This window comes from Scyliorhinus canicula, chromosome 14 (genome assembly GCF_902713615.1).
Source record: "Scyliorhinus canicula chromosome 14, sScyCan1.1, whole genome shotgun sequence".
NCBI classification, from domain to species: domain Eukaryota; kingdom Metazoa; phylum Chordata; class Chondrichthyes; order Carcharhiniformes; family Scyliorhinidae; genus Scyliorhinus; species Scyliorhinus canicula.
This window is the reverse complement of record NC_052159.1, coordinates 37,947,704-37,975,381: the sequence shown is the minus strand read 5'-3', so window position 1 is coordinate 37,975,381 and position 27,678 is coordinate 37,947,704. Positions and strand designations below refer to the sequence as shown.

At 40.5% G+C, this 27,678-nt stretch overlaps 1 protein-coding gene across 2 annotated transcripts in view; it reads right to left on the bottom strand.

The window, feature by feature from the left end:
• sparta (spartin a) overlaps positions 1 to 26,261 on the bottom strand; it is a 38,608-nt gene extending 12,347 nt beyond the window's left edge. Inside the window, exons 1-6 of one of the 2 annotated variants that reach the window (XM_038818894.1) lie at positions 26,054 to 26,261; positions 11,907 to 12,751; positions 7,989 to 8,186; positions 7,090 to 7,131; positions 5,280 to 5,409; positions 3,138 to 3,332 (exon numbers count right to left, since the gene is read on the bottom strand). In XM_038818894.1, coding sequence (XP_038674822.1) covers positions 3,138 to 3,332; positions 5,280 to 5,409; positions 7,090 to 7,131; positions 7,989 to 8,186; positions 11,907 to 12,725 — 1,384 coding nt within the window. In that variant the 5' untranslated portion in view covers positions 12,726 to 12,751; positions 26,054 to 26,261. The remainder of the gene's footprint in view (positions 1 to 3,137; positions 3,333 to 5,279; positions 5,410 to 7,089; positions 7,132 to 7,988; positions 8,187 to 11,906; positions 12,752 to 26,053) is intronic. The other variant, XM_038818896.1, reaches the window with a different exon arrangement.
• Between the last annotated feature and the right edge of the window lie 1,417 nt (positions 26,262 to 27,678).

Below are 27,678 nucleotides of genomic sequence, written 5' to 3'. Positions count from 1 at the left end.
ATACGATTTATAATCATCTAGATAGGAATAATATGATTGGGGATAGTCAGCATGGTTTTGTGAAGGGTAGGTCATGCCTCACAAACCTTATCGAGTTCTTTGAGAAGGTGACTGAACAGGTAGACGAGGGTAGAGCAGTTGATGTGGTGTATATGGATTTCAGTAAAGCGTTTGATAAGGTTCCCCACGGTCGGCTATTGCAGAAAATACGGAGGCTGGGGATTGAGGGTGATTTAGAGATGTGGATCAGAAATTGGCTAGTTGAAAGAAGACAGAGTGGTAGTTGATGGGAAATGTTCAGAATGGAGTTCAGTTACGAGTGGCGTACCACAAGGATCTGTTCTGGGGCCGTTGCTGTTTGTCATTTTTATAAATGACCTAGAGGAGGGCGCAGAAGGATGGGTGAGTAAATTTGCAGACGACACTAAAGTCGGTGGAGTTGTAGACAGTGCGGAAGGATGTTGCAGGTTACAGAGGGACATGGATAAGCTGCAGAGCTGGGCTGAGAGGTGGCAAATGGAGTTTAATGTGGAGAAGTGTGAGGTGATTCACTTTGGAAAGAATAACAGGAATGCGGAATATTTGGCTAATGGTAAAATTCTTGGTAGTGTGGATGAGCAGAGGGATCTCGGTGTCCATGTTCATAGATCCCTGAAAGTTGCCACCCAGGTTGATAGGGTTGTGAAGAAGGCCTATGGTGTGTTGGCCTTTATTGATAGAGGGATTGAGTTCCGGAGCCATGAGGTCATGTTGCAGTTGTACAAAACTCTAGTACGGCCGCATTTGGAGTATTGCGTACAGTTCTGGTCGCCTCATTATAGGAAGGACGTGGAAGCCTTGGAACGGGTGCAGAGGAGATTTACCAGGATGTTGCCTGGTATGGAGGGAAAATCTTATGAGGAAAGGCTGATGGACTTGAGGTTGTTTTCGTTAGAGAGAAGAAGGTTAAGAGGTGACTTAATAGAGGCATACAAAATGATCAGAGGGTTAGATAGGGTGGACAGTGAGAGCCTTCTCCCGCGGATGGAGGTGGCTAGCACGAGGGGACATAGCCTTAAATTGAGGGGTAATAGATATAGGACAGAGGTCAGAGGTGGGTTTTTTACGCAAAGAGTGGTGAGGCCGTGGAATGCCCTACCTGCAACAGTAGTGAACTCGCCAACATTGAGGGCATTTAAAAGTTTATTGGATAAGCATATGGATGATAAGGGCATAGTGTAGGTTAGATGGCCTTTAGTTTTTTTCCATGTCGGTGCAACATCGAGGGCCGAAGGGCCTGTACTGCGCTGTATCGTTCTATGTTCTATATTAGAAAATGCTACTGTTTGTGTCAGCCAGAGACTTCAACATTGCAAATAATAAATTCTGATGAAAGGTGACGCTAGAATCAAGAGGTTGATCAACTTTCTAACTAAAGGTAAAGAAGCGTCTTCGGGGCGATTAGAATTTCTTAAATTATATAGAGATGCTGTGGAACTTTTTTTTTTTCTAACCAGACTTGTTGGAACGTTTCTATATTTTTAAGAATTTACTTAGGGAATTGCAAGCAGAAGTGAACAAGATCACAACCAGTCCTTTTCTGAAAGTGGTGGAAAACTGGACAATGCACATTTGTTAACATGAAAATCACCATCTGTTCCATCCTGGAGGATGAGCATCTCAATTTGAGCACAAAAAACAGACAAAACACTGCAGGATATTAGAAACAAGGACAGAAAATGCTGGAAATACTCGGGTCAGGCAGCATCCGTGGAGAAAGAAACTTATTCTTCCCCATGGATGCTGCCAGACTTGCTGAGTATTTTCGGCATTTTTTGTTTTTAGCTCAGTTTAGGTCTGGGTCAGCATCTCATTTTGTAATTAAATATTCAAAAATGTACGACTAAATATATTGCTTTATAGCAGACAGAGCACAAAAAGCAGTTACATAGAACATACAGTGCAGGAGGAGGCCATTTAGCCTATCGAGTCTGCACCGACCCACTTAAGCCCTCACTTTCACCCTATCCCCATAACTCAATAACCCCTCCTAACCTTTTTGGTCACTAAGGGCAATTTAGCATGGCCAATCCACCTAACCTGCACGTCTTTGGACTGTGGGAGGAAACCGGAGCACCCGGAGGAAACCCACGCAGACACAGGGAGAACGTGCAGACTCTGCACAGACAGTGACCCAGCGGGGAATCAAACCTGGGACCCTGGCGCTGTTAAGCCACAGTGCTAGCCACTTGTGCTACCGTGCTGCCCAAAGGGTGAACAGAATCCTCATGATAAGATTGATTCCAGGAAAAAGGAGGGGGAAATTAAATGCAGAGTAAGGAAAATGCCATGAAAATTACGAGAGCTCTGCTCAAAGTTGCAGTTTAAAAGTATCCACACAAAATGGAGTCAGTATTAAATGGAATACTGGGAAACCGAAATTAATTAAGATCAAGATCTTTATTGAAACAAACATCCTTTACTAATGCTAAACAGTTCAGGAATGGTTGGTTTGTTGGACACTATGCCCACTGGTTGTTAGATTTGGAGAATTAGATTTTATTTCTCCAATCGCCTGCTTAAATGCTGCTCTGACCAGCTTTTCTCAAATTCAACTGCTGCATTAAGAATTTTTATTCCTTAAATTTTAAATAGAACATAGAACATAGAACAGTACAGCACAGAACAGGCCCTTCGGCCCTCAATGTTGTGCCGAGCCATGATCACCCTACTCAAACCCACGTATCCACCCTATACCCGTAACCCAACAACCCCCCCTTAACCTTACTTTTTTTATTAGGACACTACGGGCAATTTAGCATGGCCAATCCACCTAACCCGCACATCTTTGGACTGTGGGAGGAAACCGGAGCACGGAGGAAACCCACGCACACACGGGGAGGACGTGCAGACTCCGCACAGACAATGACCCAGCCGGGAATTGAACCTGGGACCCTGGAGCTGTGAAGCATTTATGCTAACCACCATGCTACCCTGCTGCCCTTATGCATTGCAAATACACATACAGAGAGCAGGAACCCTTTATAGAAGTGGTCAAAAAATACATTTCCAAATGTCAACATCAACTGTTTAACCATTTTCAGTTTCCTAAGAAATCCCTTCTGGAAGTAAGTGTTGGATACTGGTTATCAACTTACCCAGGAACTGGCTGACTTTTACAGCGCCTCCAGTTGCTTGTCTTGCAACACTGAGTCCTTTTTCCACTGTTGGACTGACTGTTGCAGGCTTATCTTCGGGCTGAATATGCGTTCTCAGTTTAGAAGCTCCCTTCTGGATCACTTTACCAGTGAATTCAGCTCCTTTAACCAAACCCCAGCTCAACCAAGAGGCTCCTGAAAGTTTTATTTTAAAAATTGTTTTATAAATTAGATTTCCCATCACATTGCTCATGAATGAGTCAGAATACTATTAACATGCAACCAAAGTAATTGTAGCACTTGCATAAAGTGGATAATGTAACAGTCATCATTGAATAATTATTTACATATAAATATGTGGGATTCAAAAGCAGTATCGAAACATTTCCAGTCTGATTCTAAAGATCTGCATACTCAAACCAGCTGGAACCACCACAGCGCCAAATATTTGGACATTTGGCTAGCAATACGGTGATTTCATAAGAGTAAAATAGCAACTGAAAGGATGTGAACACTTTCAAAATGAATGACAAATTATTTCAAGGGTTAGAGCTATTCAAGTATTAACCCCAATAGTAAATTTAACATAGAACGGTCAAGACAGCTTTGAACATCTGATTCAAGGAAATTATGGTTACCAGAATCATCTGGTATATGTGGCTGTACATTTTCAGGGAGGAGGATTTGTGCATTGCAATTAAGGCAATGTATCTTTCCATTTAAGACATCACCATTCCCTGTATTCTAATATGAGGAAGTTAGCATACATTTAGGCAGGTCCACATTAAAAGTCTTGCATCTCACAAAAGTCACACACCTCAATAGCATTACAGATCCAGAGAGCAACAAAAAAAAAATGACTTGTTCAAATGCCAAATAAATGTTAGATTAACTACAAGGCTTTACTCAACTATTGCAATCAAAAAAGAAAATTAGCTGGATTAAACAGGGGTGAGATTGTTCATTTACAGCATTGCATCATTATTGCTAGTTAATAAATACACTCCATTTACATGCTGAACAATGTTTGACATCTTCCAGACAAATCTGCATCGGGTGCCTGTGGGTCTTCACAAACCATGATAAACCCAAATAAAAAATTTCTTTACACTGTTTTTTTAGTTATGTTCTTTCATTTCATACCAACATATTCAGTTAAAATATTTCTAAGCCATTGTACAAAGAAATGAAAATCGTAAGACCAATAAAATTGCTAATTTAATGTTTAAATGGCTTCAGCCTGTCCTTTAGACTTGAGCTTCATTTGAAAATTCTTAGCTTGGATGCTGGAAATTTCCAGCAGCTCTAGACAAATAGTGAGGAAAAAATGCAATCTGAAAGTTAAGTTTTCACCATTTCAGTATCCAAGTTGCACACTTAACCCAGAAGGTAGAAAAAGATCCTATCAACAAGTTCTGCATACAAGAGAAGATACAAATTAAAAAGGACAGTATTTTTCACATCGCTCCTGTTGAATAATACGTGCATACTTCAACAAACTGTACCAAATGACAGCCAGATAAGATGCTTGAAACTGAGGCACGAGGAACAGAAAAAGTCAAAAATAGAATTTGAGCTATTTCTCCCACCAATATTATGTGCTAAATAAGTGCATGCTGATATGAATTGTGCACTAAGAATATTGTTTGAGGCAATTTTTTAAAAATATCACTGAGGGCCATTTAAAAGGCAATTTGCTTTGATGTTGAAATCAGACAGTGGTTGGCATCATTAAACTTAAATAGCTAGGTAAAGATCATGACAAACAACAACCTGTTCATGGTGATCACCAGAGTGGACAATATGGGAAAGTCTGTGATGTAGTAATCTTGCGAACACAGCAATTTCATTAAGGCAGAAAATAAAATTAACATTTTAGAATGAAAATTTGAGGTTATGGCCATTGATGATCAACATTACTTGTATCTTCGATTTTACAAAATGATATGTAAATATTACAACTTTAACGAAGATAACAGTACGATCTAATAGTTTACTTGTCTCATACTGATGGGTTAAATCAGAAATCACATTCCAGCTCCCGAAGTAATTCTGCTGGAGATCTTCTTGTATATATGACATCCAGATAGTGAAATTAATGTTTTCCAAACTTTCTCTCACTTATGTACATCAACTACTCACCCGTTAGAATTCCACGGGCCATTTTGTCACTCCACTCTGGTAGAACATTCTCTTGGGTACTAGGTTGTGGTTCATGGTCAATTGGAACAGTCTGGCTCAAATTAATTTCACCAGCAGAAGCTTCTGGGTCCTAAGAAATAAATAATTAATAAAATACAACTATTTTCATAGCATAAGATAAACTGTTTGCATTCACTTTTAAAAACTGCTATTCAAATCCTTAGTTTTCTTTCAGGATTATACAGTCCTGTAAGAAAGCATATATCAGAGATTTCAATGAAGTAGGAATTAAATACACCTGAAAGACACAAGAATCTTACCCCTTTGTCATCAACCTATCAATTTTATTGATATTAAAGTCCTTGGGAGAGTTAGATTGTTAGAACTGTTTTGACTTGTTTATTGCAAAATAATCCATTTCTTACAGGTAGTGAGGTGCTCAGTCTTTAAGGTAATTGCTTCAACCAGTCACCCCAACTGTATTTGGTCATTTCAAACTTTTAACATGACGTTATAGACTTGGGGCCTACAGTGTGTATGGTTATTGCAAAAATCGGAGCTATCAGTCTGCATTTCAAAATTGGGTCCATTTTAAAGTTTCTGTGGAACCCTTAAGCAAAAGAACAAAGAACAAAGAAAAGTACAGCACAGGAACAGGCCCTTTGGCCCTCCAAGCCTGCGCTGACTATACTGCTCATCTAAACTAAAATCTTCTACACTTCCCGGGTCCGTATCCCTCTATTCCCATCCTATTCATGTATTTGTCAAGATGCCCCTTAAACGTCACTATCGTCCCTGCTTCCATCACCTCCTCCGGTAGCGAGTTCCAGGCACCCACTACCCTCTGTGTAAAAACTTACACAGTTGGAAAAGCAGTCGGAATTCAGGAGAGATCGCCCACAATGCTGTATCTAATGGTATGATAGTCCAGGAACGTTAACATCACTCCATGATCTGGACTTGATAAAAACCATTGCAATTAAAGAAAATAAAACACATGTGCACACATACATGTCCATTTTATTTTTCTCCTTTCTGAAGTTGAAACCTCTTTTGACTTTGAAATGCATCACCGATTGATGTCCTTACATTGATGCATTACAATGTAAATTATTTACACATCCAATTGTGAACAAAATACTCCTGAATAAACAGAACTTATCCAGTCTAGATTTCGATCAAACTTACCAGAGTATGATCTCTATGCATCCCCAGTAAAAACGAAAGGAGCCTGCTCCAGGGATTCTTATTACACTTTGACAAAAGAGTCATCGGACTAGAAACGTTCACTCTTTTCTCTCCCTACAGATGCTGCCAGACCTGCTGAGATTTTCCAGCATTTACTCTTTCGATTCTTATTACACTGAATTCCCATTCTCTCCATCACCTGCTTGGTAATCTATAACTTCTTTCCTTTCACATTTTCCCCCACTTTCTATTATCTTGCTTCAAATGAAATCCTTCTATTTCATTTCAGCCTGTGTCGGTTGCTAATCTGACCTACAGATTATAATGCAATAATCATATCCACACATTATTTAAATTTTTTTTTGAGCTATTATGTAAATAATGGCTATAAAGTTCAACCCTCTCCTTTGTTTATTGCCACCATATTACAGAATAAACTGCATACTAATTTAATTGGTTAATAATTTTGCACTGTTCACATAAATCAATGAATTTACTAGATGGGATAGACTAGAAAAATGACCATAAATGAGACAACTGGACAGCTCATTCATAAAAACAATAAGCTTGCAAAAATATTACATGTACTAAACTTTTCAGGCTTCACAATATATTTCCATACCTTTTTAAGAATTCTTCTCAAGTCTTCAAATTTGCCTGTGCTCTGCAAATACATCATCATGATTCTTGTATAATCTCTCATGTATTCCATTATATCTTACAAAAAATGTTTTTTGAAGGAGACCAAAGAGTGGGTGAAATTAATCATTATTTTCATAGTTTGTGTTCAGAACAGTGCACTAACTTACTTATGGTTCTTCCTTTTGTATATGTATTACTACTCCACCCCCACAAAAAGAAAAGGAATTTCTCTCCTGTACTCACTTCCAAACTAATATTGGAGCCAAATATGAATGATCTATTTGTGAAACCAACAAATAATTTCCCCTCAAATTCCAGCCAAATTCTGCTCTGCCCCTTTAAAAAATATTAAGTCTTCAGAGAAGGCCAAGCATCAGCTGATACCCAATTCAAATAGCCATTCACATGCCCAAGTGTTGCCAAGTAATAAAGCAACATCATGGTCAAACCTGGTCCTATACTCACCTCACATTGAACTCAATTTTACACAGGTTACTGGATAACAATCGAGAATGGAAACATTTTCTTCTTCTCTAGTCTATATGGCCAAGTTTCTTTGTATCCAAACCAACAATTACTGTAGAGTCATTTATTTATATAGTTGATCAGTTCAGTGGCAAGTCTACATAACTCAGTTTATACATATGATATTCTTTACCTATTTTATTTGCTCAGTAATAACAATATATCATTTTCCCACCTCTTTCCCCCACAATCAAATGGTGCTTTAAACTGGTTATGACTGACGAGCAAATGACAATTGTATGCATTCTCCAAACTCTGGCCATCCTGTTTAGAAATTAACCAAAAATTCACTGTAATTTAGTCAAGTGCATTTCCATTGCAGTTCAGTTAATTCTTTGAATCCCTGAAAGTTACCTGGACCTTTAAATAAGTCATTTGTCTCAGCAGGTCTTCAAAGTGCTCTCTGTCAGATGCTGGCAGCTCAGATGATAGCACTACTCCAACATAGACACCAGGATCTTGAGACATTATATCAGGAAACATGTAGACTCCATTGTTACACTGCAGCACAGGAGACTGGCTAGGTATAAGCGGGTACAGCCAATCGCAAACCTAGACAATGAATACAATACAGAAAAAGGTGAAAAGTGTAATTTTTCTGTCTATCCACAACTGGCCCTTGAATTATAACAATCATTCCAATATCCCCTCAATTTGTCCTTAGATCACAGTCTATACATGAAAGACAATTATACCAGATTAATTACATCGGCCAGTCAAGCTCTAATGCCAACTTTCTATTAAACTTGTATCAAATGAATTCTTTTCATGACTCAAGGACATCCCAAAGATCTTTACAGCCAATTAAGTACTTTTGAAGTGTAGTCTTTGTTGTCATGTAGGAAAACACAGCATCTAGTTTGTGCATGGCAAGCTCTCAAAGAGCAACAAAATGGCCAGATCATCTGTTTTCCAGCATTGGTCAAGGGCCAAATTTGGGGAAAGACACAGGAAGAATCACCCTGCTCTGCTTTAAATAACACCTTGGAATCTTATACATCCACCCAAGATGATAAATGGTCCTCAATTTAACATTTCATCTGAAAGATATACCGTTGACAGTGCAGGACCCCTTCAGCCTAGATTATATACTTAAGAATCTGGAGTGGGACTCAAATCCACAACATTAGTACTGCTACTAAGCCACGACTAAGTATTAAGGCATTCAATAAGATGCATTTGTAAGGTAGTAAAAATTAATTTATCGTGCAGCAAATTGTATGCATTCTCCAAACTCGTGGCAAATTGCCTCACAGTGCTACACAAAGAGTCAGGAAAGAGAAGGGAGGGAGTGTGGGGAGCAAAGGGAAGTGAGCAAACACAGCACGGTAAAGGCAGCACGGTAGCATGGTGGTTAGCATAAATGCTTCACAGCTCCAGGGTCCCAGGTTCGATTCCCGGCTGGGTCACTGTCTGTGCGGAGTCTGCACGTTCTCCCCGTGTGTGCGTGGGTTTCCTCCGGGTGCTCCGGTTTCCTCCCACAGTCCAAAGATGTGCGGGTTAGGTGGATTGGCCATGCTAAATTGCCCGTAGTGTCCTAATAGTAAGGTTAAGGGTTGGGTTACGGGTATAGGGTGGATATGTGGGTTTGAGTAGGGTGATCATTGCTCAGCACAACATCGAGGGCCGAAGGGCCTGTTCTGTGCTGTACTGTTCTATGTATCTATCTATGTATCTACATGGCTAGAGAAGTAGGCTTTGAAGATAGAGAGAGATGTAGCAAGGCATTTAGGAAAGCAACTACAATATGCAGGGAAAATGGTTAGAGGCTCTGACACTAATGGGAGATTTCCTAGTCGGACTAAAAACAAAGCAGGTGAATACAAGATTACAGAGGGGAGAGGAAACTCCTGGCAGTCAATAATGTAAGGAGAAATGTGACTCCCCTAGAAAATTGAATGGGATAGAGCAGGGGTGGGCAAACTTTTCCGTGCAAGGGCCACATTCAGAAATTCACAAAGGGCCGCATAGTATATTAAGTAAAATAATTACTTCACCCGGTTATGATTCTGGGCGCCTCATATAAAACATAGAACAGTACAGCACAGAACAGGCCCTTCGGCCCTCGACGTTGTGCCGAGCAATGATCACCCTACTCAAGTCAACGTATCCACCCTATACCAGTAAGTAACCCAACAGCCGCCCCCCCCCCCCCCATTAACCTTAAAAAAAAATTTTTTTTTTTAATTTTTTTTTTTTGTAATGACTTGGTGGGCCGCAGAAATACCTTTGGCCGTCGTTTGCCCACCCCTGGGATAGAGGAAAGGCAGAATTGTTGTGGATGAACCAGAGCATCTGTACAGTGAATCTTGGGATATTGGAGAATGTCAGAAACGTTGTTCTTGAAAATAACATGGCTCAGGTTTTGAATAGCCGATGGGGTGATGCAGTAATTGTGACCAGCAATGTGACAAACACGAAAGATGGGAGCTGAAGATTTTTTGTTTTAATCCCAGCAAGCAATAATTCAGGAGGACGATCTATGGCTAAGATATGGTATTTCTGCCAGGGATCCAAATCAGTGATGTTGAATTGAAGAAAGTTTGGCTTGTGCATTATTTAATGTCATACTGGCAGCGAAAAAGATATTGATAGTTATGGAGACGAGGATGACACATATCTAGAAGCTGACCTCATAACTAATACTTTTACTGAAAATTAAGAGTTAAGGATGGGAGGGCTCCAAGAAAATAATCTTGCGGTATATTACAGATGCCCATGGAAATATCTGTGAAGAAATATATTGAGCACATTGGAACAGGCAGGAGTGGAACCACAGGAGGGCAATACACATGAGAGAGGTGCCAGACAAGGATGGAATGTTTCACATGCATGGAGCTCCTGGAAACAATGCACGAGAGCATGATATACTGCATCAAAAAGCCTAGTTGGCAACCCTGATCAGAAATTAGGCTGAATAGGTTTAACTGTATATGTTGGCAAGATGTGGAGAAGAGCAGTCTGTGATTCAACATAACCTACAAGAGAAGAAGGAATATAGCTGCGCTTAAAAAGGGCTGACGATATAACTTTGAGATAATTGCAACAAAAGCAAAGTATTGTCCAGGAAGCATTTTTTCTTTATTCTGATTATGTAGTTTAAGGGGGTGTTTAATATACCACATTCAAATTAATCAAAAAACATTAGCGTGGCAGCACAGTGGTTAGCATTGCTGCCTCACAGCACCAAGGACCCAGGTTCGATCCCGACTCTGGGTCACTGTCCGTGTGGAGTTTGCACATTCTCCCCGTGTTTGTGTGGGTTTCGCCCCCACAACCCAAAGATGTACAGGGTAGGTGGATTTGCCACCCTAAATTGGAAAAAATGAATTGGGTACACTAAATTTATTTATTTAAAAAAAAAATAAAAACGAATGCACAGAATTGAAACATGATTCCATATTAACTTTTTGCAATGGCAAACTTGGATGCCACGAGCCTATTGGAACACTTGTGATTACTAAATTAATGAGTGGAGTGGTATTTGCTGTAGACTGGGAGCTCAAAATCCTTTGGATCCTTTTGTTAAATACTGGATGGGATTTTCCATTCCCACCAAAGGTGAACACCTGCACCGGGTTCCCCAGCAGTGTGGCCGCCGAGCAACGCAAATGGCCACTGACTACAGCTGGCAGCCAATGGCAAGCCTCCTCCACTGCCAAAAAAAAATCACAGCCACTGTATTCACACTGTAATTCTCTTTGAAGCAAACTGCTTTTAGACCAATTAACGTATTAATATTCCTAGTTTTTGGTGCAGTTAGGTCAAATCGAGGATGTATAGACAAGGACCAATCACATATCTTGATATAACCACTGAACAGTGGCCCAAACAGCTGGCTTGTAATGCAGAATAAAGCTAGCAGCGCGAGTTCAATTCCCATATCGGCCTCCCCGAACAGGTGCCTGAATGACGTGGGACTTTTCACAGTAACTTCACTGAAGCCTACTTGTGATAATAAGTGATTATTTTGAAATGAAAAATGAAATGAAATGAAAATCGCTTATTGTCACGAGTAGGCTTCAATGAAGTTACTGTGAAAAGCCTCTCGTCGCCACATTCCGGCGCCTGTCCGGGGAGGCTGGTACGGGAATCAAACCGTACTGCTGGCCTGCTTTAAAAGCCAGCAATTTAGCCGAGTGAGCTAAACCAGCCCCTAAAGGCTGGAAAATCATTTCAAATTAGTACAAATTATGAAAAAAAACTCGATATACTGTAGGCGTTTAAAGTTAATAAATGTGCTTTCTGCAATTAACTAAACAAAAATCATACCTGCAGAAAGGAAGGTGGCCTGTTTTGCACTGCACCAGCTTCTGTACCAGAAAACGTCACAATGCGGAGATAGCCTGGATATGACGGTGCACTCACTTGCCCATCAGGTGTTACATAGAACATCTGAACTCCTTGTTCAATTAAAATGAGTTCATATGCATCTACACCAAGTGATTCCATTGGCGGAGGGTGTGTTCTTTGTCCAAAGATTTCATCACCAACAACAGCAAACTCGCCCGAATCAGTTCCATAGGAAATTGTCATATGTCCTTCCACAGCCTCAGGTGTATACAGAGGGGGCAGCTCAGTCGATATAGATGGAGCATCCAAAGACAAGTTAGCAGCTGTCCTGGAGGAGCTTCCATTAGTTGTTGGGCTCACATTCATGGCAGAAGACAGAGGGTCAGACCGAGGCTTTGATAACGTTGATGGTTTCTCTTCACATTTCGGGACAACAGGATATAGCCTTTTCTCAGCTTTAGGGTTATCAGATGTCAGAGTTTCAGAAGATTGGTTTGGTTGACTAGATGCCTTCGAGTCATCTCCAAGCTCCAAAATAGACAATCTTGTTTGTATATTATTTAATGTTGCGCTCATTTTATTTTGCATTTGACGTGCTGTGTCCCACTGGGAGCCTGTACATTCTGGACTATTTGATGGAATATGCAAACCTTTAATTAAATGCTTCTCTCCTTGCCTGTAATACTGCTTCGCAGCTTCTTTTTGACCATATTCATCTGCAGAGAGTCCTTTATTAATAAAGGTAAATGCTCGTTTATATTCCTCTTTGATGTAATTAAGGCTTTCAGCTGGATTCATATCTGCAAGGTTGCTGTGGTCCGTATCTAATAGAAATAAAGTTACACATAAAAGAAAAGTTTAGTCAGATGCGCACATCGTTCCACTTATTTTGGCTAGAAGTACAATTTGAAACAAATGCAAGTCTCCCATTTTGTCGATGGAATACTTATTGTAGTTTGTACCATTATAGTTCACAGGTATTCAATGCATTGCAAATATGCAAAGATATTCAGGTCAATGTGAAACGTACTGCATATAATTCAACATACAAATCTCAACATTCGCACCCTCCATCACTGACACACAATGGCAGCATTTACATGATGCACTGCAGCAACTCATCAAGGTTCCTTCAGCATCACCATTCTAACCCGTCATCTCTACCAGCTAGAAGGACAAGAGCAGCAGATGCATGGGAACACCACCACCTGCAAGTACCCCTCCAAGCCATCCTGAGTTAAGTTGAGTTAAAACCCTGGAACCGCCTTCCTAACAGCACTGTGGGTGAACCTACACCACCTGCTCTGCAGCAGCTCACCATCACCTTCTCAAAGACAATTAGGGATAAGAAATAAATGCTGAGTGGCCAGCAATGCCCACAGCCTGTGAAAGAGCAAAATATCATAAGCACAGAGTCCTGTACAGTCCAAGTCCCAATATCCTAACACTCACAAAGTCAAATGAATGACTGATTTATCAGAACGCAGTCTCTCACCACATGTTACTAGGAGTGTCTATGGAAGTTATTCATATGGACTTCTGGAAGGTACCGAACAGAGACTTGAAAATTACTGTGCATAAATTATACGTGTAACTCATTGGCTTAGATATGAAATTTGTTAAGGGGTAAAAGATAAGGAGGCGAGATAATAGTTACTTACCGGCAGAATATGATTAGTTGTACCCCCATAGCCCTGTACTTAGGCTGCAGCTTTTCATAACGTTTATAAATGACTTGCATGAATGAAGAGAGCATTGTATACGCTTTCTGGAGACAAAATTAGGTAGCACAGCAAATAGCGTAGATGGGAGCAGAATGTTGCAATGGATCACTGCTAGATTAACTGATGAAATCTGTCTGCTACAGTTTTGCCAAATGTGGAGCCATACTAGTTCATCTTGGAACCCAAGATAGACGGATCAAAAAATATTTTAAATGGCAAGAAGCCAGAAAACTATGGACGAGTAGCGAGATTTAAGGGTTCCATTATAGCAACAACTAAATAAAAATGGGCAGATACAAATAAAAATGTAAACATTCTAATAGACTGTTGGTCTTTTTCTAAATAGGGATGGAAAAAAAAGGATAGAAGATATATTATAGCAGAACAGAAATCAGCAAGTACTCTTCAGTTTTGGCCAACATTCTTCCAGCAGGATAAATTGGCATTTAATAGGGTCCGATTCACAAAAATTAAACTGGGGCTAAAGGGTTAATTAGAGGGCAGATTTCAAATTAGTTGTACTGCAAATATAGAAAGTTAAGGGGCGAACTAATCGAGATCTTTAAGGAATTACTTGCTTTCAAGAAAGGGTAATTAGGTTTGTTGGAATGATTTCTAGATAAGGGGATTGTCCAATGAAAAGAGGTTGATGTACATGGCCTATATTCTCTGTAGTATTCGGATAATGAGAGCTGATCTCATTGAGACACAAAATGTTTTTTTTTTAATAATTTAGAGTACCCAATTATTTTTTCCTATTAAGGGGCAATTTAGTGGGGCCAATCCACCTACCCTGCACATCTTTTGGGTTGTGGGGGCGAAACCCACGCAGACACGGGGAGAATGTGCAAACACCACACGGACAGTGACCCAGAGCCGGGATCGAACCCGGGTCCTCAGTGCCGCAGGCAACAATACTAACCACTGTGCCACCGTGCTGCCCCGGGACACAATGTTTTAAAGGGATGGACACGATACAACAAATGCTGCGAGCATCTTTCTCTAACCTCTGGAATTAAGAGTCATAGGGCGCGATCGGGCAACATGGTAGCACAGTGATTAGCACAGTTGCTTCACAGCTCCAGGGTCCCAGATTCGATTCTGGCTTGATTCACTGTCTTGTGCGGAGTCTACACGTTCTCCCAGTGTCTGAATGGGTTTCCTCCGGGGGTGTTCCGGTTTCCTCCCATAGAGGGATGTGCAGGTTAGGTGGATTGGCCATGGTAAATTACCCTTAAGTGTCCAAAAAGATTGGGTTGGGTTATGGGATAGGTGGAGGGCTTAAGTGGGGTGCTCTTTCCAAGGGCCGGTGCAGACTTGATGGGCCGAATGGCCTCCTTCGGCACTGTAAATCCATGATTTTGTGATTCTCCAGCCATGTTGCACTCAAGCGAGAGCACAACCCAGTCGGAAAATGCCGGGAGAAGCTTCCAGCGAGCCTCCCACAAGGCTGCGCGCCTCGTAAGATTCTCCGAAGTTCCTCGAAATGGCGGAGTCAGAACTCCGCCCCAAATGGGCGGGACCAAATGACACTTGCAGAAGTAGGCCTCCCTCAATTTTCCGCCTCTCCAGGGAGGCTGCAGCAGGGCACTGATCAGTGCTGGTCCACACAAACGTGGACCAGGCAGAACGGCACCCGGGGACCTCAACACAGGCATCTTGGCACTGCCCAGCTGGCACCACCACCCTAGCACTGCCAATATGCCCAGATGACTGCCAATCCAGCAGGAGCATTGCCTGGGTGCCAGTGCAAGAGTGCACAAGTGCCAGGTTGGTGATGCCAAGGACCAGGAGAGGAGAGGGACTTTGCTAAAAAAAATGAGGGGGGGTTTGAAGGGTGGGGGAGTGCAGGGCAGGTAAGTTGGGGCATCTGGGAGGTTGGAGGGGTGATGGGTGGGGGTCCAGGAAGGGAGGGGATTCTGTAAAGGGGCTTGGAGGTGCCTGAAGAGGGGGGGACCCCAGGGATCCCACAGCAGGGTGTGGGGTAGGTGTCCAGGTGTATGGGGGCCTGACAACGCACTTAGAGAACAGGGCACCCTTTTAAAATGGCAGCCCAATCTTAAAGTTCAGCTCCCCAGTGCTAAAAAACTTTGAAGTGTGGGCTAAACCAGGAAGAAACTCCCCAGGGCCCAAAAAAGTGTAATTGAATAGCGGTAGGCAACTCACCGGCTGAGCCAACAGGAAACTCCCTGAAAAACCCACGGCAAATTAACCAAGAAACATTTTGGGAGAATCGCGCCCATAGTCTTAGAAAAAGCAGTCAGCCATTTCGGACTAAGATGGGGAGAACGTTCTTCACTCAGAGGGTTATTGGAGTTCTGTACCTGAACATTGTGGACGCTCAAGAATATATTCAAGAAAATATCCAAAACAAAATGTACTGATCTCCAAGGAAATCAGGACCTTTGGGGATAATGTGGGAAGTAGTAGAGCCACAATCTTACTGAATGAGAGAGCAATCTCAAAAGGTTGTTTGGGTACTTCTGGTCCTATATGTTCTAATATTAAGCTTGTCAAATGAGTGGAGTCCTACAGAAAAGGACCTTCAGCCCATTGCATCTGCGCCGGTGAAAAAAAACCCACCTAACTATTCTAATCCCATTTTCCAGCACTTGGCTCATAAGCCTTGTATGCCTCGGGACTCAAGTGCACATCTAGATTCTTCTTAAAATGTTATGAGGGTCTCCGCCTTCATTACCCTTTCAGACAGAGTTCCAGGCTCCTATGCCCCCTGGTCATCCCTCCACCAAGATGAAAGATTTTTTCCAGCCTACTCTATCTGCGTCCCTAATCATTTTATCCATCTCAAATCATGTCCTACCTCAGTCTCCTCTGCTCCAAGGAAAACAACCAGTCTATCCAATCTCTCTTCATAGCCAAAACTCTCCGGTCCAGGCAACATGCTGGTAAATCACCTCTGCAGCCTTGTGGATTTTATACAGTTCCAGCATAGCCTCAGTCCTTTTAAACGCTATGCCTCAACTAATAAAGGCAAGTATACCATATGCCTTCTTAACCACTGTATCCAACTGCTCTGCTACTTTATGGCACTGGTGTACATGCACACCCAAGGTCCCTCTGGTCCTCAGTGCTTCCCAGGATCCTGCTATTTATCATGTATTCCCTTGCCTCGATTGTCCTGCTCACACTTATCCAGATTGAATTCCATTTGCCACAGATCAGCCCATCTGACCAGCCCATCTATATTCTCTTGTCATCTACCCTCCTCACTATTTACCACCCCACAAATGTTTGTTTCATCCACAAACTAACTGATCAACCTTCCTGTATTGAATGGGTAGATAGAAATACACAATGATGGGGCATACAGTACAAAGGGGGTTAAACCTGAAATTGAAAAGACTCATTCAAGGTGATATCAGAAAGTACTTCCTCACACAAAGAAACAGAAATATGAACTATTATTCCCCTTTCCTCCACTCCAAAATAGCTGTTGAAGTAAAGCTAATTGAAAATTTCAAAACTGAAATTGGTAGGAATTTTTGATATCCTTGCCTATGAAAATAAGCTGGGTGGATGGAGTTGAGATACTAGAATCTAACTAAATAGCAGAAAGGTTCGAGGGACTGAATGGCTTACTCCTGTTCCTACCAATATGTCCTGTGTACTTTTAAGACAAGTTCTTTTGTGCATAAATGGATTACATTTATTGTTACTCAAGAACATACTGCATACCCCTTCTCTAAAATGAATCTTTGTAGTTAGCATATGAATGAGTAGAACAAGGGCAATCATGACCTAAATTTAACAATCTTCAACATCTTTGCAACCTACTTCAATCACTAAAACCACATTAGTGTTGTATAATTCAGTGGCTGTACTGTCAGTCAGGTGGCTATGGATTTAATTTCCACAAGCACTATAATCTAGGCTGACACCTACTGTGGTAGTGAGAGAATATTGCATTATCAGAACTTCCATCTGTCACATGAAATATTAAATTGAAGACCCATATGCCTGTTCAGATGGACATAATAAATCTCATGCACCTGTGCTAAGAGGCAAAGAGATCTTCCAGTGTCTTCCTAAAATATATTCCCCAATTGTCACTACCAACTACCAGTTAACCCTCTAGTATTACATCACCTCTAGTATTATATCATCTAGTTTATCCCAGACTAGCAATATCAGTAAGAACAGAAACCGTTAGAGTGCATAGCAGTCAGCACTTGAAAGAAAATCATAAGTTTTGGATGGGGGCCTATTGAGCATTTGTGTGAAATATGAACGCAACATAAATGAAGGTCAAGATAGAGGCCAGTACTAGCCATGCCAAATTTTCTAGAGACGGAATAACTCATTGTAGAAAAGGTCAACATAAAAACAGTTTTGTCTTTCAAATGCTGACTGATTTCCAGCAATCTCGAGGGCACGTCATGTGGCACTGTAGTAACATCACAAACTCTGGGCCAGAAGCTGCAGATTCAAGTCCAGTTTGATTTTCAACCTGCAAATCCTTCCAAAGTGTCTTTGGCAGGCAGTAAAATGTGACTTCTGACATGCAACTTACTTCCAAATCATGCTTCTCTGCTTTCTTTAAATATTTTATAAACACCAAATTATTCAGTCAGAGTGTTACGCAGTACCGCTCACTGAATTGTAGGATAGAATCATAGAATCCCCTCTAGTGCAGGAGGCCATTCAGCCCATCGGGTCTACACCAACCTTCTAAAAGAACACACCACCCAAGACCACTCCCCACCCTATCACAATAGCCCCTCAATTTAACCCAACACATCTTTGGACACCAAGAAGAGCGAGCAATTTAGCATGGCCAATCCACCTAACCCGCTCATCTTTGGACTGTAGGAGGAAACCAGAGCAGTATTCTAGATGTCGTTGCACCAAAAACATCTTACTGCTTATACTCTAATCCTCTTGTAATAAAGGTGACATGCAAGTTGCGCCTGCCTGTCAACTTTGTGTTCCTTGTACCAGCATACTCAAGTCTCTTTGAACATCAATATCTACAATTTTCACACCTTAAAAATTTTGCTTTTTTCTTACGGCAGTGTGAATAACTTTACATTTCGTTACATTATAGTCCATCTGCCATCTTGTTGCCCACTGACTTAACCGGTTATCTCTTTGCAGCCTCTCTGTGTACGCCGCCTCTCTGTGTACGCCCCAAAGCTTACCTTTCCCCTTGCTTGGTATAATGAGCTAACTTTGATACATTACTATCTCTTCATCTACGTCATTAATATAATTGTAGTAGCCGAAGCCCCAGCAATCATACTTGCGGCACTCCACTATTTACTTCTTGCAAAATGGTAAAAGGCCTCCATCTGTTAACCAATCCTCTATCCATGCTAAAATACTACCCCCAACTCAATGAGCTCTTATATTACCCACTAACCTTTTGTGTGGCATCTTATCAAATGTATTTTGGAAATCCAGATATGCCACATCTACTGGTCCCCCTTTATTTACCCTACCAGTTACATCCTCAAAAAACGAATAAATTTGTCAAACCGGATTTCCCCTTCGTAAAACTACATTCACTTAGTGTTCGGACTTCCTTAATAATAGAAATCAGCTTAACTGTAGAAGGCTTTATGACAGCAGTAAGTAAACTGATGTGACACTTGGGTGAAATAAAATTATGTCCATTTGTGCCATTAAAGGGAATTCTTCAAAAATGATCTGTTTTGAAGATTCCTATGGCTATTACTTTGTTCATGCTTACAACTTGGTAATAAGGGCCGAGTACAAGCTGCCAACTTTTATATAGAATTATTGCCCTTTAATGTTTTAGAATATCTGACAATTAATGGCTTCTTTCGGTGTATATAATGTTCATGTTTTTCCACAAGAAACATGAGAATCTAGTGTTTACTTTGTACGTACCACCTAAAGGAGTTACTTTGTGTAACTTGGCATTCAGTTCAGTGTAACCTTAATATTTACCATTCTCTGACTAGAGCTATTTTCCTTTACACAGTCAATATGGTCACGTTCACTGCAATAAAAAAAATTAGACATCTGTTGGCAACCTACAAAATGTAATCATTTAGCAGATGAATGATAAATATGCATGTGACAATATTTTCCTCCGCATTTACTCATCATTTTTAACACAAAGTTTGAGTTAATATGGTGCTTGAAAGTATTAAATTGTACAATAGAAATCAGCATTTTCCCCAATTGATGTTAGGCTAACTGGCCTGATGTTCACGGCTTTCTCTCTTCCTCCTTTCTCGAAACGTGGTGTAACATCTGCCAAATTCCAATCTAATGGGACTATTCCAAAAGCTGAGGAATTTTGAAACATCATACCTTCAAATTTCATCAATAAACCCAGGGCTAATTCTGGTGTGAAATTTGTGTCTTCTGTGAAGACAAGACAAAATATTTGTTTAATGCCTCGGCTATTTCCTCATTGCCCCATGATAATTTCTCCTATCTCTACTGATAAGGGGCCAATGTTTACCTTAGCTACTCTTTTCCTTTTTCCTGGCTAGTTTACTCTCATTCTACTTTTCATCAACTTTTTGGCGGCCCTGTAATAAAATGGAAGAAATGCAGGATACAGTAGAAGAAGATGATGTCAAACTGTATCAAAGACAGCAGACAAATTGAGAAGGATGAGGAACATTTTACCATGGTAATAGTCAGATGGGATGCCATTTGTAACATTGAGTCGTTTCAGTAGAATGGCATGGGCAGTAACCTGCTTCGAGGACCAAAAATGGAATTCTGGAAAAGATGAGCATGGGTTTGGGAGGCAACATCATGTTCCAATATCTCACTGAAAGGAATCGACAAGCCACTTAATAACTCGACACCCACCTATAAATAGATATCTGCATATAGCAAGACCACTGGGATTGTGACTGTTCTATCTGTTGATGTAAAGCTGCTTATAAATACAAGAGTTAGATGACTTCCAGAATTGTATTATTGCAGTACAAATAGAACTTTCACAAGTCCAATTCATCAAAATAGCCAGTATAAAAATAATGTTCTGGTTTGTAACCCATAAGCTCTGATCAGCTCACAAAGCATAACAACAGTAAAAGGAAACATGGATTTTATCGTTTAGAAGACAAAACCATTTTTACAAGAAGCTCCGATGGTGGTATTTTCTCAAAGGCAGCACGTTTATTTAACAATATTTGGGGTTGGAGGGGCTAATTGATATTATAACTCGACGGCGAGGAATAACTGCAAAAAAAAGCACAATAGTCGATTGTAATATCTTGTGAACAAAACATCATGTGATTAGGATTACTGTGAAAGGCCACTATCCACAATGACTATATTTGTTCTCCATGTAACACACTGTCTCTGAAACTACAAAAGCAGCTTAGCTCTATTCATCATCAAGCTATTTTAAGGGAACATCGCCTCCTCCGAGACACTTCAATTTCAGTTTAGTCTTTTGAAAAAAAAAATACAAGGTGCCTAGGTTTCCAACCTAGTGTGTGAACTTCTTGGCAGTTGAAGCAGGTGTAGAAATATATTTAAGTTCTTAATCTCAGCTCCCCACGGAATTTTACTATCATTGATTTTGAAGTTTTACCTTAGAAATAAGGGATAAAAGTTCCAATCAGAAATGACTCAATTAACTGTTTAATGTTTGAATTTACTGTGGGCATTATTTTTTTTGGAAGGACATAAGAAATAGGAGTAAGAGTAGATCATATGGCCCCTGGACCCTGCTTTGTCATTTAATATGATCATGACTCATCTTCAGCCTGAACTCCACTTTCCCACCCATTCCCTGTATCTTTCAATTCTGAGACAGCTGTCTATATCAGATTCAAATATATCCAATGAGGGAACATCAACAACCCTCTGGGGCAGAGAATGCCCTTCTGAATAAGACATTTCTCCTGACCTCAGTCCGAAATGATGGCCCGTGCCTTAAAACTGAGCACAGGTATTCCAGATTCCTCAGCAAGGGAAACAACATCTGTGTCAACCTATGTCAAGCCCCTTCAAAATTTTGTTTGCTTCAATTAGATCATCTCTCATTCTTCTAAATTCCAGAGGCAATAGCCACAATTTACGCAGCCTCTCACAATTGCACAATCCTCTCATCCCAAGAATCAATCTAGTGAACTTTTGCTGCACCACTTCCAAACCAAGTATATCCTTCTTTAAATATGGAAATCAAAACTACACAAGTATCCCAGTCTCACCAAGGTGAATTCCCCTTATCTACCCTACTAGTTACATTCTCAAAAAACAAAGTCATTTGGCAAACATATTATCCCTTTTGTAAAACCATAGTGAACTTGCCTGATCATACTATGATTTTCTACTTGCTTAACACGAGATTCTAGCAATCTCCCAGTGACTGATATCAAGCTAACTGGCCTATAGTTATCAGTTTTCTCTGCCTCCTTTCTTGAGTAGCAGAGTTACATTTTCTAACTTCCAATTCACTGACTGCTCTAGAATTTTGGAAGATCATAACCAGCACATCCACTGTTTGCTCAGCTACCTCTTTAGAACCCTAGGATGGAGCCAACAAGTCCTGGAGCTGGCTGTTATCCCACAAGTTTCTCTTACTGCGCTGATATTATTTACTTCAAGTTCCTCACTGTTTTAGCCACTTGCGTCCCCTCTATTTTTGGTGTGTAACTGTGTACTCCACAGCAAAGAGACAAAATATTTCTCCAATGTCTCTGCCATTTCCTCATAATAACTTCTCCTGTTTCTACCTCCAAGGAACCAACAATTATTTTTCCCATCTACTTTATATTCCTAGCCTGTTACTCTCTGATTCAATTTTTTCCCTTTTTAAAATCAAACTTTTACTGGCCCTTTGCCGGTTGAAGTTAAAACACCACTATTCTTAGAATTCCCCCTATACCAAAAAAAAGGTTGATATTCTAAATGGTGAACAGGGATTCTCACTCCCTGACTCCAATGCAGGCTTCTGTGGGTGCTATTCAGGTCAAACTATCTTTTCAAGTTATCCCCCGGTATAACCCATACCTTCACCGAAGAATTTTACCCCTTAATAGCATTGATGTCCTGGGTCCTGCGTTATTAAGGAAGTGAAGTAAGCTAATAACCACTTTTTCAGGTTAAGTTATTTTTATTATTATATTTTTTCTTTTAAAAGCTGCAAACACTTTCTTTACAGAAAGGTAAAAAGATCTTGCTTCTGGATGCTGCTGGTTGGTTGTAGAAACCTTCAGGCCCACCTTGGCAATCGATCTTCTTAAAATCTGGTCTTCTTGAGTTGTATTCGCTGGTGAACTCGGTTGCTGTGTCCTGTCTTTCCCATGCACAGAGCTGTGAGAGCTGGCTCTGGCTCTTCTCAAATTCTAGTCTTCCTTAGATGTATAACTGTTTAAACTCGGCTGCTTGCCTTGTCTTTCCCATGACCGAGATCTCCCTCTCTGAGTTCTCCTCCCCTTCTCTCCTGTTGCTGTTGCGCTTCTGCTCCCTGGGTTTATATTCTCTTTCGAAGAGTTATTAAGTTTTAATGACTTTATTGTAAATGGGCTTGTTTCACTTTGATAGTTTAAAAGTATCTTTGATGTAAACATTTTACTACAACTAATTATTCATTTTGAGCATATCGTCTCCTCTCAGATTTGATCAAAAAATGCTTTGGTTTCAATAGTTAACTTTTATTTCTGTGATTTCGAATCGTTTAATTTTCCAATTGTCCCCAGCTCATAACTTTGCCTTTGATTTTGACTTAAATTATGTTTCTCGTAGACAGGTCGTCTCCAATTTTCTTTTAATTGTCTTGATGTTCATAGAATTTTACACTTTAAAATTGACACCAAATTCGACTGAGCATCTTCCATCCTTTCCAGCTGTTTACTAAGAGAGTTTATTTCAATTAAGGTGTGAAACTTTGCTTTTAGCTGTATGCTAAAATTTAACTTGGTTATGACTTGAAAGACTTGCCTGTTTTAAACATTCGTCACTTAATGCAATTGAAACTCTCATCCATGCTTTTTCAGATGCTTCCTGAGATAGTTACATTCCATGAAGGTGTGAGCCATTGTTTTAGCTTACCACATGAAACCTATGTGTTTGCTAACACTGCTTGTGATCAAGAATATGCATTTTATAACCCTGCTCTTTGCAGCTGCTATTAACCTTTTGTGGGATCTTTCCCTGTACCCTCTCAAACCAGATATTGCCAGACTTCCATGTTTCAAATGACACATTTTTCTGTATTTTCAAGAACACGGTTTCTAAAGCACAACCAATCCTCAGGCTTCTTGTCATACTTTGCTACCTCATAAGCCATGGGGCTGGTTTAGCTCACTCGGCTAAATCACTGGTTTTTAAAGCAGACCAAGCAGGCCAGCAGCACAGTTCAATTCCCGTACCAGCCTCCCCGGACAGGCGATTAGGGACTTTTCACAGTAACTTCATTGAAATCTACTCGTGACAATAAGCGATTTTCATTTCATTTCTTCTTTGAATCTAATGTTAGCCTCAACTTCTTTAGTATGCCACAGATGGATCTTTCTCAGAGCTTGTGTTTTCTAGTGGAATGTATTTTTGTTTAACATTTTTTAAAGCTTCCTGTTTATTTAAAATTACCAAACGTTTTTAGTTTATTTACCCAAATGACAGTAGCCAGCTTTCCTGTAATAACTATGAAATTTATTTTGTTTAAGTTTAAGATTCTTGTTTGTGTCTGGACTTTGTAACTTTCAACTGTACTGCGATCACTTTTTCCAAGCGGATGTTACTTTGAGATTACCAATTAATCCTTTAAAATTGCACAGTACTAGATTTAAAATAGCTTTATCCCTAGTTGATTCCACAATATATTGTTCTAGGAAACTGCCTTGAAAATATTATACAAAATCATCACCTTTGTCAATTTGACTGGTCCAGTCTCTACAAAGACTAAAGTTTCCCATAATAATTTTACTGCCTTCAGTACAAATTTCAATTATTTCTTGCATAATGACATTTAGGAGGTCTATAAAACTACTTTCACCAGTGTTTTATGGCCCTTGTTATTGTTAATCTCCACCCATACTGATTCTATTTTCTGATCTTCAGAGTCAAGATTCTCTCAATGCTGTCCATTATACAAGCTCCTACTCCTTTTCCACTTTCTCTCTCTCTTCGACACAAATGTGTGGCCTAGGATACAGAAATCCATCAGATCAATTAATGGGCACATTACCCTTGGTGCCCTAAATTAACCCTGATCTAATCTTCCACCAGTACATGTTTATCATAAAGTCCACCTACTCACCTCAGAAATATCTCTTATCACCTTGATCCATTTACCAGTGAAATTTGTCACTGACAGATTCAACTATTCATCCACTCTGCTGGCTAGTTGTGCTTTGGGATGTGAAGACATATAACATTGAAAAGCAAGTTTGTTCTTTCTCCATTTTTCCTCCAGCATGACAACCCTGCTCCCATCCCCTCTTCAGAAATACAGTCCGTCTGACTCCAGCATTTTGCATATCCATTGATGAACGGGTCTGCAGTTGCCTCTACCCCAGGGGTGGGCAAACTACAGCCCACGTGCGGCCCACCAAGATCAAGTCATAAAACAAATTTTTTTAAATGTTTTTTTTTAAGTTTTTTTTTTAATTTTAAGGTTAATGGGGGTGCTGTTGGGTTTCTGGTATAGGGTGGATACGTTGACTTGAGTAGGGTGATCATTGCTCGGCACAACATGTGTTTCATGTGAAGTTTCTACTTTAAAATATTAATTAATAAAAATTAATTGCTTTTTTTTCTTTAAAAACCTTTTATTTTGGCTATTTTAAATATTAATTATTTTACTTAATATACTACGCGACCCTTTAAAATTGTGAATTTCTGAATGTGGCCCTTGCACGGAAAAGTTTGCCCACCCCTGCTCTACCCCATTCTGGAATTCCTTCCCTAAATCCTCCCATGACCACAAGACCTTCCTCAAAGCCAAGTTTTTGGTCACCTTGTGCTATCTCCCCAACCATTTTTGACCCTAGACCTCTATTTTGGGAAAGATACATCACAAAAAGGATTACATAAATGCAAGTAGTTGCTGGAGAGACTACAAACCTTCCACTATGCTCTTCAATGATTAGCAATGTTAAATTCTTGAAGGACTCTGATGGGCATAATTGAAAAACAGGAGCACGAACAGGTTTCTTTCCCCATACAGAACGTAGTTGGAATCTGAAAACCCTTCCCACAAAAAGGGGGAGGGAGATTGGGGTCAATAGAAACTTTACAAGAGGATTGATTTTTTTTTAAAAGTTAAAAGGTATGGAGAGAAGTGGGGCAAATGGAATTGACGCAGATCAGCAGCAGGTTTGGGAGAGCGGAGCTGAGCATACAGCTCCCGTTCCTGTTATAACTTAAGGCTGAATATATTTCTGCCCGTCCAGATCTGTCCCAAAAGATACCGCAATAAATTCGACCTCACACTTTACTCACCGGACAGTCCGGAATCCCTCGGGCAGGGTCCAAATATTGCGAGGGAGAAAACGAAAGATAAAAGTATTGATTTACCACCTTGGCCCCGAGCCTGAACCCAACTTCGCGGGTTAAACGATGGAGTCCGGCCGACGCGGGCTTGCAGTGCGTCGGGGAGGTTCCCTGGGAGGGAAGCAGAAGGGGAAGGTCTCCAATGGCGACTGCGCGTCCCCCGCCTGACCCCGTGACCTATGACCGACCGCCTCGGTCACGTGCGCGGGAGGGGAACGGCCACATCCGGGCACCTGGATGACAATGTCAGGCTGCATTTATGGAGCGCCTGATTTTTATCTTAAATTATTGTCGTTGTGATACCGCCACGTGAAATATTTTCGTCCCACACCGACTTAATAGAGTAACAGAGACAAGCTGAAGGACAAATTCAAAGGGACGATGCCGCTGCGTGAGGTTCCAGGTATTGATCAGCCTGTTCACAGCAGCCGTCCATCAAAGCAGCTGCTGACTGCACCACAACCAACAAGGTGGCGTTTGGGCAAAGTCAGAAGTAAAGGGGAGAGAGAAAAGCAACGAAAAAAAGGACTCGCTGACTGATGGATGATTGGTTGGTTGGGGGGTGGGGGGTGGGGGGTGGAGGTGACACTTGACACAAGAACAGAAAATACTGGACAATATCAGCAGGCCTGACAGCATCTGTGGAGATAGAATGGAGCTAACGTTTCGAGGCTTTGTCAAACTTTTCGCCTCCACTCATCTCTTCCTCCCCCTTCCGCATCCCTATGCACTGCCCACCTCCCTGCCTGCCAAAAACGTATTTTAAAAAACAGACCTAAACCGAACTAAGGCATCAAAGACAAAGTGCAGCTTTGTCACTATTATGGAGTGATTGTGTAAGTGTTAATGTAGAAAATGCGAAAACATGCAATTTGTTGGTAATATGAAGCAACCTTTGCTGAACTTTAAAATTACTTACACTGATTTGCCAAACTATTCCCAAATTATTGGGTGATCAATTTCCAAAAGAATTGGTGTTTGAGGAAACCAAAAATCCTAAAATGTCTCCTTGTTTTACTACACGAAAAGCAGATCTAGGCATCAAAGTGCATTATATCTGTAATGTCAGATGTACATTATAATTTCTTGATAATTATATTAAACAAATGTATATTAAATAATGTATACAATAATCACAATATGGTATCATTCACAGCACATTATTCACAGCTTAGTTACAAGAATGTTGAAGCTACACAAAAACAGGCATTATGATTCTAGCTGTTTCAGTCATTGAAGAGCCTTGTTAAGCTATTCCTTGGACATGTTCCAAAATTATGTTATCAGCAGATTCTGGAATAGCTTTCCGTTTGTTACAAAATGGTGGCTTTAACATAAAATGGCTCCTTTAATACACCCTTTACTTCCAGCACACTGACACACTTGTCGACCAGAGGCCAACCCATCTAATTTAGCACCTTGCTGGGATTATGCACCAAGAAGAACACTAGGCTGTTTTACAACCCTACATTACAACAGTACTGCACTTCATTAGTGCAAAACATTTGGTAGAATGTCCAGAGGTAATGAAAATCAATAAGTTTTGTATTTCTTTAAACATATGTACTCTTGTC